General features: G+C 49.4%; 1 protein-coding gene across 2 annotated transcripts in view; it reads right to left on the bottom strand.

Moving 5' to 3' along the window:
• LOC140427162 (myozenin-2) overlaps positions 1-14,105 on the bottom strand; it is a 35,750-nt gene extending 21,645 nt beyond the window's left edge. For both annotated transcript variants that reach the window (XM_072512725.1, XM_072512726.1), the window contains exons 1-2: positions 13,927-14,105; positions 569-666 (exon numbers count right to left, since the gene is read on the bottom strand). In XM_072512725.1, the coding sequence (XP_072368826.1) occupies positions 569-647 (79 nt within the window). In that variant the 5' untranslated portion in view covers positions 648-666; positions 13,927-14,105. The remainder of the gene's footprint in view (positions 1-568; positions 667-13,926) is intronic.
• Positions 14,106-14,306: the final 201 nt, after the last annotated feature.

Here is a 14,306-nt window from a genome sequence, read left to right as displayed (position 1 = left end):
GTCGGAGGGTCAGTACTGAGGGAGTGCTGCACTGTCAGAGGGTCAGTGCTGAGGGAGCGCTGCACTGTTGGAATTCCAGTGCTGAGGCAGTGCTGCACTGTCAGAGGGTCAGTACTGAGGGAGTGCTGCACTGTCAGATGGGCAGTACAATCTGAGTCCTGTACTGAGGCGATGCTGCATTGTTGGGGGCGCTGCCTTATTGATGAGAAGTTGGCATTTCAGTACCAAAAGAGTGAATACAAACAAGTGGAAGACTGTGATATGTTTCTCACCACTGGATCCACCAGAATCAGCCAAAGCGTTGTTTCTCCTGGAGCCTGCTGGGCAATCCCCAGGGCCGCGCCCCACACCCCCCCCCCACACCCCCACCCTCCCCCCGACAGGCTTCAGACACCCATTTTCATCCGTGCACTGGAGTTCCTGGGAGATTGAATTGAGTTGCAAAGAGGGTGCAAAATAATAATTCTGCTATGACGCCTTGAAGCGAACCAAAGACAGGAGTCTGGAGAGAAGAGAAGGAAGTGTCTGGGGTGTGGCGTGCTGGTCTAATTGATCTGCAATCCCTTACCTGCCAGCTCCCCGTGGGCCTCTCTGGCTATGGTCGATGCCATCTTCTTCCTCTCCCTGACTAACGAAGCGTGCGACATGATGCCTGGCAGGGGGAATCTGAGGAAGAGAAAGTTACACGTTGGCTGAGAGATCGGTTCCAGGCCCGCTCGACCGTGGACCCATTTAGAGGGCCTTAATGCCCTTTTCAGGCATGTCGCACCGGGTGGGATTTTCCGGCATCCTCTTTCCTGTGTCGGAGGCGGCTCAGCATTGGCTGTCGGCGGGGTCTTCCGGGCCCACCGATGCCTGCGGCGTTTTGCATGACCACCGACTGCGGGGGTGGGTGGGGTGTTGGTGGGGTCACCTTTGGCGAGACCGGAAGGTCCCGCCCTTGGGAAGGGGCGGAAAATCCTGCCCAGGTCTATTTTTCTGTTTCGACCAATATGGAGGGTAGCGCACTTCAGTGCTGTAACCTCCCTGCTATCTTGGGTGTTTGGGCGGCCATTTTGAAAGCTGAAATCCAGGCACTAGGCCCAACAACTTCCAGTCTTTATTGCTAGCTGTTTCTCAGCAGTAATGACAAAGAAAACAGAGTGAAAAGATACAACAGAAACACAAGAACATGGCAGTCTCGACAACAACTTGTTTTTATATTGCATCCGAACCATAAAATGTCCCAAGATCCTTCACCTGGAGCAATTATCAAACAAAATTTCAGACTGAGTCACAGGAGCAGGCGTCAGGGGCAGTTGACCAGGAGGTAGTTTTTTAAAGATCAACTTCAAGGGGGAAAGAGAGTTGGAGGATTTTCAGTGGCAAATTCTAGAGTTCAGGCAGCTGAGGGGACGGTTACTCATGGCGGAAGGGACGGAAATTGAGGATGAGCAAGGATCTGGAGGAGTGCAGAGATCTTGGGGGTCTGAGGGAGATTACAGAGATGGAAGGTGACCTACCTCATGCAGGCATTTAAAAAAAAGCTGGGGCGGAGACTTGTGGAGGTAACGGTTTGTCAGCTGTCACAGCTAGAGATCCCGCAAGAGCCTCACATCACCTCTTTGTGAGAAGAGCCGGGTATCTTGTGCCACGCAGGCAGTTGTCAGACCTTCCTCCCAGGATCAAGGACCCCAGAGGCAAGCATCCAGCTCATCCACTCTGGAGGATTTAAACTAGCATGGCAGTGGGGTGGGAATCAGAATGTGAGCTTAGAAGGTGTAATAATAATTGAAAAGGAAATAGCGAACCAAAATAAAAGAACAATATCACCTTCAGGCAGAGCAAAAAAAGGTGACAAATGTGAGAAGGTAGGTGGTCAATGCAGGATTGAGGGTGTTGTACCTAAATGCGCACAGTGTACGGAACAAGGTAAATGAGCTTGTTGTGCACATTGAAATTGGCCGGTACGATGGTGTGGGCATCACAGAGACGTGGCTGCAAGGGGATCAGGGCTGGGATCTAAATATCCAAGGATATATGTCCTATCGAAAGGACAGGCAGATGGGCAAAGGGGGCGGGGTTGCATTGTTAGTGAGGAATGAAGTTAAATCGATAGCAAGGAGCGATATAGGATCAGAAGGCATAGAATCTCTGTGGGTCGAGTTGAGGAATCGCAAAGGTAAAAAGACCCTGATGGGAGTTCTGTACAGGCCCCCTAGCAGTAGTCAGGATGTGGGGCAGAAAATAAATCAGGAGATAGAAAACACATGTAAAAAAGGCAATATTACAATGATCATGGGGGACTTCTATATGCAGGTGGACTGGGAAAATCAGGTTGGTAGTGGATCCCAAGAAAAGGAATTTGTGGAATGTCGAAGAGATGTTTTTTTGGAGCAGTTTGTGACAGAGCCTACTAGGAAACAGGCAATTCTGGATTTGGTGATGTGTAATGAAGCAGACTTGATTAGGGAACTTAAGGTGAAGGAACCCTTAGGGAGCAGCGACCACAATATGATAGAATTTACACTGCCGTTTGAGAGGATGAAGCTGCAATCAGATGTAATGGTATTACAATTAAATAAGGATAACGACAAAGACATGAGGGAGGATCTGGCCAGAGTTGATTGGAGAAGGAGCCTAGCACAGAAGACAATGGAACAGTAATGGCAGGAGTTTTGGGGGGTTATTCGGGAGGCACAACAGAAATTCATCCCAAGGAGGAGGAAACATGCAAAGGGGAGGACAAGGCAGCCATGGTTGATGAGGAATGTCAAGGACAGCATAAAAGCGAAAGAAAAAGCATACAAATTGGCGTGCATTAGTGGGAAGCCAGAGGATTGGGAAGCCTTTAAAAGCGAGCAGAGGACAACTAAAAAAGCATTAAGGAGGGAGAAGATGAAGTATGAGTGCAAGCTAGCTAGTAATACAAAGGAAGATAGGAAGAGTTTTTTCCAACATATAAAAGGTAAGAGAGAGGCAAAAATAGACATTGGACCACTAGAAAATGTGACTGGAGAAGTAATAATAGGAAACAAAGAAATGGCAGATGAACTGAACTTTGCATCAGTCTTCATGGTGGAAGACACCAGTGGGATGCCAGAGCTCCAGGAGAACCAGGGGGCAGAGGTGAGTGCAGTGACCATTACTAAGGAGAAGCTTCTGGGGAAACTGAAAGGTCTGAAGGTGGATAAGTCACCTGGACCAGATGGACTACACCCCAGGGTTCTAAAAGACATAGCTCAGGAGATTGTGGAGACATTGGTGATGATCTTTCAGGATGTGGAGATGCCGGTATTGGACTGGGCTGGGCATAATAAGAAGTCTGGCAAAACCAGGTTAAAGTTCAACAGGTTTGGTGTTTCCACTTGTAGGAAAAACTAGAAGCAGAGGACACCATCTCAGACTAAAGGGACGATCGTTTAAAACAGAGATGAGGAGAGGAATTTCTTCAGCCAGAGGGTGGTGAATCTGTGGAACTCTTTGCCGCAGAAGGCTGCGGAGGCCAAATCACTGAGTATCTTTAAGACAAAGATAGATAGGTTTTTGATTAATAAGGGGGTCAGGGGTTATGGTGAGAAGGCAGGAGAATGGGGATGAGAAAAATATCAGCCCTGATTGAATGGCGGAGCAGACTCGATGGGCCGAGTGGCCTAATTCTGCTCCTATGTCTTATGATCTTATGGTCTTATCAACAACTGTCGGCCAATGAGAGACCGGCAGCTTGTCCACACTCAGCAGCACCACCTGGGAGGTGGTACCGGTACTACACCGCCCGAGGTCTCAGATTGAGGAGGGGCCTGGGCGGGAAGGGGATTGTATGTTGGATGCCACGGGGGTAGAGGGGATGAAAGTTGGCAGCAAGGGCAGGGGATTGGCTTTCAGCATGGCTTCACCCCTCCCGGAAGCCCAGTCCTTCGATTAGGTACTGGAGCGCCCTTGAATGAGGGAGGCCGCTGCGAACAGTTGATTGACTGTCATGTTTCTCCCATTGCAAATCCTGCCGCCCACTCCTGGGTTAATACCAATAGGGACAGGTGAGGTTCTTCCCTTTGCATTAATTGCCACTTCAGGGCCTCAATTGGCAGTGGGGTGGGAAGGCCGTCCACGGGCAGTGCCACTCTGGACTTAAACGGGCATGGGAGCATGCCAGGGTCCTTAACCGCCATCTTCCCACCCGACTAAATACCCTCCACCCATCCCCCCCCCCCACACAACATCAACATCAGATTAACCAAGATCCCACCGATGATGTTAAGTTAAAGCACTGCTGGATGGGCAATACAAGGGGGATGGAGTCTCTAGGACACGGTCAGCAGAGTGTTGGATAAGTTTATCTTGACAGTTATCGGATTACAAGGAACCATTATGTACAGGGGAGCATAGGGCGTCTCCTCACTCATTATGTCATCAGAACAAGCCCGGATCCTGCACAGTTTCTGGCAGAGGTCACTGGACAGGGATCAGTATTTGGAACCCGCCTGCTCTTGTCCAGCAGTTGTCAAAGCCAATCGCAACCGTAATCCTTGAAAGGCCCACATTGTCCTTTTACCGTGGCCTCCTCCTCCAGGTGCTAACTGAAGAGGTACGTTCAAGGACAATATCCGGCATCTAGGCAAACTGACGTGACCACTTGTACACAAGCCATTCCTCAAACCAGCTCATGTTACTCACCGTCAGCAAAATACAAAATAAGGGACCAGGAACCATCAATTTAATTTGACGTATAGCAGCCGTGCCTGTCTTTGACTGTTGAGGGGTCAGTATTTATTTCTATTCTGAATGTTCTTTTTATGAACAGACTGGAAATAGGCCGTTATATTTTTGTCTGTCAGCCTTGTCTCGGTAGTAGCCCTTTGCTCTGTGTGAATTGACTGTCACATTTACAGGCGGCACGGTGACACAGGGGTTAGCAGTGCTGCCTCACAGAGCCAAGGACCCAGGTTCAATTTCCAGCTTGGGTCACTGTCTGTGCGGAGTCTGCACGTTCTCCCCGTGGCTGCGTGGGTTTCCTCCGGGTGCTCCGGTTTCCTCCCACAGACCAAACGTGTGCTGGTTAGGTGGATTGGGCATGATAACATTTCCCGTTAGTGTCCAAAGATGTGCATGTTCGGTGGGGTTACAGGGTAGTGGGCCTAGGTGGGGAGCTCTTTCAGAGGGTCGGTGCAGACTCGATGGGCCGAATGGCCTCCTTCTGCACTGTAGGGGCTCTATGGATTTCCGACATTATCCTCTGGCTGGGATCTGCTTTGGAACATCCCAGTTATTGGATAGGCACATGGAGCACACCAGAATGACAGGGAGTGGGATAGCTTGATCTTGGTTTCGGACAATGCTCGGCACAACATCGAGGGCCGAAGGGCCTGTTCTGTGCTGTACTATTCTATGTTCTATGCCATAGAAATGCCTTTGAGTTCTGAATATGGGAATCCTGGCTGACACAATACCGAGGGAGAACTGCACTATTGGAAGTGTCAACTTTCTTTTGGGAATGTAAACCGAGATACCGCCTGTCTGCTCAGGAACCTGTAGAAGCCGCCCCACGGCCTCTACTTTGTCACACAGGGGAGTTCTCCTTGGTGTGCTCATCAATATTCATCCCTCAGTCACACCTAATGCAGTTTCTCTGTTCACTATCTAATTGTTATTTCTGGGAGCTACCTGTACAGAAATTGACTGCTGTATCAGAGCAATGGATACCCCTGGGATGTGCTTCATTGGATCGAAAGCACTTTGGCAGTCAGGAGGTGAGATAGTCGCTGCAGAATTCACAAGATTGTGGAAGAACCATGCAGAAAATCAAGTTCAATTATGTATTGACCTTCAGTTGACCTCATTCCCTCCATCGTCATGGGTCGATGATTTCCAATAAACTGTTTGAGCACAACTTTCCTTTTTACTCATTCATGCAAGATGTGGGAAGGCCAGATTTAAATGCCCGTCCGTAATTGCCCTTGAGAAGGTGGTGGTGAGCTGCCTTCTTCAACCACTGCCCTCGCCTTTCGAGGGAGTTTGGAAGGTGCTGTCGGAGGGGCCGAGGTGAGTTGCGGCAGTGCGTCTCGTAGACGGTTCACCATGACTGCGCGTCAGTGGTGGAAGGAGTGAATGTTGAAGGTGGACTGCTTTGCCCTGGATCGTATCGAGTTTCTCGGGCGTTGGAGCTGCACTCACCCAGGCAAGTGGAGAGTATTTCTGACACTCATGGTTTGGGTCTTGCAGACGGCGGACAGGCTTTGGGGAGTCAGGGGGTGAGATATTCGCTGCAGAATTCACAGCCTTTGACTTTCTCTTGTGGCCACAATATTTATACGAGCGAGAGAAGATAGGATAGGTCAACACGTAATGGTTAGAGATTAATGGTTAGATGCATTTACATGAGGAGCTCCACCCTGTCATGCCAATCGAAATCCTCACAGTCAAGGAAATGCATCTAAAATGATTGTTCTGAAGGGAAATGAGGCAGCTAATGAATGCACAGCAAGTTCCCGCAAAATAGTGATGTTGGTTGAGGGATAATGTCCCAAGACATAGGGAGAACACTGATCTCCATGAGGTAGTTCCATTGGAGCTATTTTATCCATTTCAGTAGATTGGGGGGGGGGGGGGGGGCTGCGGGGTGTCTCTTCTGGAAGGTAGCACTTCTTACAGCGCCGCGCTGCCTCTACAGTGGAACAGCTGGTGTTTACCTGGATGTTGGGCACTTGTTCCTGGAAAGGAGCACATCGTTATGACTCAATGGGGTGAGCGTTGCCCATAGAGTCACAGCTGATACCAGAGAAAGGGTGGAATGGGAAGAGACAGGGGGCGGCATTCTCTCAGCCCAGGCCGGGCCGGGCGCAAACGCGCGACGGCGCCTCCAACGCCAGTCCGCCGAATCTCTGAAGAGCGGAGAATCGGCAGCATTGGCGCCGGCCGGGAGCCGCTCTATGCGGCCCCTCTGGCGCTTCTCCGCCCGGGATGGGCCGAGCGGAGGTACGAAAAAATCCGGGTTCCGCCAGCGCCGTCCCCGTGTGGTCTTACCCGGCGAGACTAATTGGCCAATTAGCTTCAGTGCTGTTAGTTGCATGGGGGAAGGTGCAATCCTGATCATGTGAGACCTCAACACGCATGTGATACACAACGCCACAGGATTGGGTCAAAATTTCTTCGATGGACTATGCAGATACCTGCAACATCTATATCCAAATTTGTGCCTCTGCTGGCAATAGTCAACTCCCCAAAACCTATACAGAATCCAAAAGGTACAGTCAGGAGTCTGATAGAATATTCTCGATTTGCCTGGATAACTGCAGCTCCAACAACTCACAAGACGCTCAACAGTAAGCAGGAGGAAACAGCCCACTTGATTGCCTGTGTTTATCTGTATAACATAGAATATACAGAAACATCGAATATGTGGGGAGCCGGTGGCGTGGTGGCATTGTTGCTGGACGAGTAATCTAGAGACCCAGATTATGGTCTGGGGCACCAGGTTCGAATCCTGCCACTGCAGATGGTGAAATTTGAATTCAATAAAAATAATCTGGAATTAAAAGTCTAATGATGACCATGAAACCATTGTCAACTGTCGTAAAAACCCGTCTGGCTCACATGTCCTTCAGGGTAGTGCTCCCTTTTTGTGTTCAGGTTGAGATCTTTGGGGTCCATACATACTCTCAGGTCGCCCTCTTCTTTACACGCACCATGGAGTTGACCCAGTCGGTGGGCTCCTCGGTGCACCTGATGACTTCCAAAGCTGTCACTCTTTAAACATCAGCCTTCAGCTTGTTGTTCAGTGGAACAGGCACACATCTGGACGCGTGCACGACCAGCTTCGAGTGCTCCTTCAGAGGGGTACAATATGTGAATGGCAGACTGCCAAATCCTTGAAACATCTCCGGATAGTCCTCCATGGATTCACAGAGATATGTTGACAGGGTGCCATGCTGTCTGCCGTGTACACCTGCTTAATGAGCCCAAGCTGTTCACAAGCCTCCACTCCAATGAGCGATTCGAGCTCTGTCTCCACTATGGAGAACATTATCCTGCGCATTCTGTCCTTGACAGCGACTCTGAGCTCACAGGCTCCTACGGTCCTGATGCCCATTGTAATCTTTCAGGAGTACTGCTCGTGGGGCCATTATTGGCTTGCCTTCCAGGCCTCCTACCACTGACAATGGGATCAAATTGGCCCTTACTCCAGTGTCGAGCTTATAGTTGAACGTGCCATTAATCAGTCGCGGGGGGTGTCCATCTGTCCTCCATGGTCCCCCCATTCGCCCCTCGGTGGCAGCAGATTGTGAGAGAAAATCTTTTGCTTTGGCCGGTTGAACTCTTTGTGTCCCTTTCTGAAATCATGCGCACATCAGACCGATCGTCGATGCATTTAGATACCCACACACATCGATTCTGTTCGGTCAACTGTCGGACGTATAGGGCATCGCCTAGCAAAATGCGTTCTGTCACACTCGTGACAAATATCTGTTGCCGCACTTCTGGCTCAAAATGGCGGATCCGGTCGGCCACCGAAAATGGCCACCCGCACTGAGACCATGTTTCTTTTTCAACAGTGCTTATGGTGCTGGCGCCTTCTTTGAGATTAGCGGCAACATTTTTTAAGCCGAGCCTATTGATCTGCTGCGCATACACCTCACTCGCCTGGCAGATCTTGATGACGTTTCTAGTGTAAGGTCTGCTTGCAACAATCTTTCACGGAGCCCAATATTCGAAGTGCCAAAGACTATTTGGGCCTGGACCATCGACGACTGCAGACGACAAAATTACAAGATTGCCTTCATGGGCCTTCAACTGTTGCAAAACTATCAAACAATTCATCAGCTTTTTTGGTGTGCGTACGAAATAGGTATCTTTCAAACGTTTTTCTTTTGGAGAGCAGTGCCGATCAAAGTGATTTATCACCTCATCGTATCTCCTGCTTTCCTCTTCACTATCAAAAGCGAAGGTATTGTAGATAGCGGTTGCTTGAGGACCTGCTACGCAACGCAATGCGCCTCTCATCAGGCTGTGCCTGGAGGTCAAGGGCTAAGACATAGAGTCCAAACTGCTGTTTGAAGACACGCCAGTTTTCATCTACGTTACCTGAGACTTAAAGCTGGTGGGGTGCCTTTAAACCTTCCACTTCGAACTTCACCGTCATTTGCTGCACCGAGTTGCAATTAACTGCAGTTCTCCAGGTCGGCTGAAGAATCTTCCCTTTCTTTCATTCTTCGGCTGGTTTTACTTCATCTTTCCTGCTTTAAGTGTTCAATACTCCTGGTACCATGTTGTGTTCTGTAATGCCACCGTTGACAAGGATACACACAGAACATATATGTATTCAACTAAAACAATGGTTTATTGTCAAACATGTGGAAGGATAACACAGACAAAGTTATTTGAATTCCTTGGGAGCTCCTCTAAGTGCGACTGTCCTGTTGAATGTTGTATCACCAACTGCCGAGAGTCCCACATCACGTGACCAAGGTCTGATGCCACCAACTGGTTGGAGGGCGCATTGCGGACTATGTACAATACTATTCACAGACATATCACCACAGTAGGATTCTGAGCCTTTGACCTTCTCTGGTAGCCACAGTATTAATGTGGCTAGTCCAGTTCAGTTTCTGATTATTGGTAAACCCCAGGATGTTGATTGTGGGGGTTTCAATGATTGTAATACCATTGACTGTCAAGGGTAGTAATATTCTCTCTTGTTGGAGATGGTCATTGCCTGGCACTCGTGTACCATGAATGTGACTTGCCACTTGTCAGCCCCGAGCCTAGATGTTGTCCAGGTCTTCTTGCATTTGGACATGGACGTTTCACTATCTGATTTGTGAATGGTGCTGAACATTGTGCAATCAGCAGCGAACATCCCCACTTCTGACCTTATGATGGAAGGGAGGTCATTGATGAAGCAGCTGAAGATGGTTGGGACGAGGAATCTACCCTGATGTCCTGGAGCTGAGATTACTGACAGCCAACACCCACAACCATCTTCCTTAATGCGAGACATGACTCCAATCAGCGGAGAGTTTCCCCCCCCCCCCGATTCCTATTGACTCCAGTTTAGCTCGGGCTCCGTGATGCCACACTCGGTCAAATGCAACCTTATTGTCGAGGGCAGCCACTCTCACATCACCTCTGGAGTTCCGTTCTTTTGTCCATATTTGAACCAAGGCTGCAGTGAGGTCAGGAGCTGGGTGACCCCGGCGGAACCCAAACTGAGCGTCCGTGAGCAGGTTATTGCTGAGTAACTGCCGCTTGATAGCACTGTTGATGGCCCCTTCCATCACTTTGCTGACAATGGAAAGTAGACTGATGGGGCGGTCATTGGCTGGGTTGAATTTGACCTGTTTTTGTGTACAGGACACACCTGGGCAATTTTCCACAATGCCGGGTAGATGCCAGTGTTGTAGCTGTACTGGAACAGCTTGGCTAGGGGTGCGGCAAGTTCTGGATCTTCAGCACTATTGCCAGGATATTGTCAGGGCTCAGAGCCTTTGCAGTATCCAGTGCCTTCAGCTGATTCTTGATACCACGTGGAGTGAATCGAATTTGCTGAAGGCTGATATCTGTGATGCTGGGGACCGCCGGAGGAGACTGAGATGGATCATCCACTCGGCACTTCTGGCTGAAGATTGTTGCAAATGCTTCAGACTTTTTTTTGCACTGATGTGCTGGGCTCCATTGGTTGAGGATTTGCTGAGCTCTGTCTATCACTTGCCGCTCATGCTGTTTGGCAAGCAAGAAGTCCTCTATTGGAGCTTCACCAGGTTGACACCTCATTCATCGGTCTGCCTGATGTTGCTCCTGGCACGCTCTCCTGCATTCTTCATTGAACCAGGGTTGATCCCCTGGCTGGGTGGTAATGGTGGAGTGGGGGATAGGCCGGGTCAGGAGGTTGCAGATTGTGGTTGATACAATTCTGCTGCTGCTGATGACCCACAGCGCCTCATGGATGCCCAGTCCTGAGTTGCTAGATCTATTCTGAATCTATCTCATTTAACACAACAGTAGAGCCACACAACACGTTGGAGGGTATCCTCAATGTGAAGACGGGACTTTGTCTTCACAAGGAATGTGTGGTGGTTACTCCTATCGATACTCTCATGGACAGATGTATCTGTGGCAGGCAGATTGGTGAGGAGGAGGTCAAGTATGTTTTTCCCTCTTGTTGGTTCCCTCACCACCTGCTGCAGTCCCAGTCTAGCAGCTCTGTCCTTTAGGGCCCGGCCAGCTCGGTCTGTGGTGGTATCACTGAGCCACTCTTGGTGATGGACATTGACGTCCCCCACCCAGAACATATTCTGCGCCGTTGCCACCCTCAGTGCTTCCTCCAAGTGGTGTTCAACATGGAGGAGTACTGATTCATCAGCTGAGAATTGGGCAGAATTGGGAGAGCTGTCTCTTATGGGCAGCCCGGTAGCACTGTGGATAGCACAATTGCTTCACAGCTCCAGGGTCCCAGGTTCGATTCTGGCTTGGGTCACTGTCTGTGCGGAGTCTGCACATCCTCCCAGTGTCTGCGTGGGTTTCCTCCGGGTGCTCCGGTTTCCTCCCACAGTCCAAAGATGTGCAGGTTAGGTGGATTGGCCGTGATAAATTGCCCTTAGTGTCCAAAATTGCCCTTAGTGTTGGGTGGGGTTACTGGGTTATGGGGATAGGGTGGAGGTGTTGACCTTGGGTAGGGTGCTCTTTCCAAGAGCTGGTGCAGACTCGATGGGCCGAATGGCCTCCTTCTGCACTGTAAATTCTATGATAATTTATGAGAGGGGACATTACTTGGTAATCAGCAGGCTTTTCTTGCCCGTGTTTCATCTGGTGCCATGAGATTTCCTGGGGTCCGGAGTCGATGATGAGGACTCCCAGGGCAATTCGTTCTCGACTGTGTACCACTGTGCTGCTCGCCGCCTCTGCAGGAAGGATGGCGTTGGTACCTGGGACATTATCTGTAAGGTATGATTCCGTGAGTCTGGTTATGTCAGGCTGCTGCATGACTGTATGACTCCCCATTCTGGCGCATGCCCCAGATGTCAGTAAGGAGGACTCTGCAGGGTCAACAGGGCTGGGTTTACCCTTTTTGTTTCCAGTCAATGCCAGGTGGCCCGTCCTTTGAGACTCTTTAGTGGTTTGATACAACTGAGTCGCTTGCTGGGACATTTCAGAGGGTGTTTGAGAGTCAACCACATTGCTGTGGGTCTGGAGTCACATGACTAGGTATGGAAAGCAGACTTGGCCAGACAAAATCGGACTCTTAATTCCAGATGTTTTACTGAATTCAAATTTTAACCCTGGTCCCCGGAGAATTATCCTGGGTTTCTGGACTACAAGGGCAGCATTGATACGACTGCACCACAGTAATTCAGCTAGCTGGGCCTGGAGGCATGGAATTCGCCCCTGAACCTCATTGTTTCTGCCCTCCTTTAAGATGCTTCTCAAAGCCTGGCGCTTTGGCAAAGCTTATGTCCTAACATCTCCGCATGTGACTCATGTTAAATTCTGTCGAATAACATCACTGTGAAGCGCCCTGGGACAGTTTATTAAATGAAAGGAGCTATACAAATGCAGCATGTTGTTGCATTGCCAGCATTTTCCGTTTTCCAGGTAACAGGCAGTCCACTGATTAAAAGTTGTGCTTCTCTTCGAGACTGTCCAAGGCGGCCAAAGGGCAGACAAGGTAGATTTCAGAAACCCAAGCCGGGAACAGGAATTTGGGCATATACGTCATTGGGTCCAACAAGATTTTTGGGCCCACTTTTATTTAACAGAAGATAACTTGTGTGAGGACAACCCTCACACGAACCCTCTGACTTGCTCAGCCAGTTCAGAGTCAACCACTGGAGTCACATGTAGACCAGACCAGGGAAGGGTGGCAAGTTTACTTCTCCAAAGGGGCATCAGGGAAACAAGGGGGAATTTCATGACAGTCCGACAGTTTTCACCATCACTTTTACAGCTGCCTGCATTTTTATTTCCAGGATTTTGCAAGCGGAGTTCAGATTCTCAAACTGCTATTGCGGGATTTGCAAACAGGTTCCCTGGATTACTGGAGAAGGAGAATACTTTAAAACCACCATTCACGACTGCAGAGCATTCCAAAGCTCTCGACAGCCAATGGAGTACGTTTTGAAGTGTAGTCACTGTTAACCGTGGGAAGTACAGCACCCATTCTGTGTGCGGGCAAGGTCTCACAAACAGTAACGTGGTAATGATGGTGTTGGTTGAGGGATAAATCTTGGCTCCCGGACACGCCCCCCACTCTTCCTTGAAATAGTGGCCATGGGATCCTTTACGTCCACCGCAGAGGGAAGACGGAGCATCGGGTGGGCACCTCCGACAGTCCAACATTCCCTCTGGAGCTTCAGCTTTGACATAGAGTCATCGGACTCGCAACGTTCCCTCTTTTCTCTCCCTACAGATGCTGCTGGACCTGCTGAGATTTTCCAGCATCTTCTCTTTCGTTCCCTCTGGAGTATTTGCTTGCATTTTGTGGTCAGGCTTCTGGAAGGGGACTTAAATCTATAGCCTGAGCGGTGGGCATCCTACCCAGAGAGCGATGACCGATGCCTTCAGTGACCTTTATTATGATCTGGTCAAGATTTTCTCGCGAGGAACAATTGACGTCTGCCTGCTGCACGCAAATTGTCTTCTGCGTTTCCTTCATTACTACAATGTCTACACTTGAGGAACACTTACTTCATTTACTGTAAGGTGCTGAGGAGATGAAAGACGCTATAGAAATGCAGCCTTCCTTTTTGCAGTAAACATACAATCTGTTTCAATTACTAAAATAAATTAGCATCATTGTCAGCAGAACGTAACTTTCGACATAATTACTGTCTGCCAAACGGGCAAGGAGGTTTGGTTAAAGTTTTTGCAGGAAATATTCATCCCTTTTCTCTTCTTTGTGTGTTTCCATGGCCAAAGGACTAAAAATACAACACTTGTAATTGAAAGGTTTCCTACCTGAGTTAGTTGCCTTTGACAAGTCACCTTTCCAGTATTATTTCTGTCTTCTGCCTCTCATCCAGTCACCCCCAGTCGCTCCCACACGCACCGTGAAGTGTGTGTGTGTATGTGTGTGTCAGCTTGGATCCTGATACCTTCTCTCTGAGTCGCTCCCAACCAGCCCCCTCCCTCGGAGCAGGGGCACAGTGGCTTCCAAGTGCCTCCCTCCCCTACATCATAGACTTATATTTAGTCGAAGGTGTCTTTCCCATTTCTTCCCTGCGATGTATTCGGACAGCTGGCTCCCACAGCAACCCAGAGCTTCAGCTGGTTAATTAAAGAGATTTAAAACTGACTGTCGGAGCAGGGCTCATGCACCCAGAGATTTAACTGAAGTG

Source organism: Scyliorhinus torazame, chromosome 7 (genome assembly GCF_047496885.1).
Source record: "Scyliorhinus torazame isolate Kashiwa2021f chromosome 7, sScyTor2.1, whole genome shotgun sequence".
NCBI lineage: Eukaryota > Metazoa > Chordata > Chondrichthyes > Carcharhiniformes > Scyliorhinidae > Scyliorhinus > Scyliorhinus torazame.
This window is presented reverse-complemented; position numbering and strand designations above follow the sequence as displayed.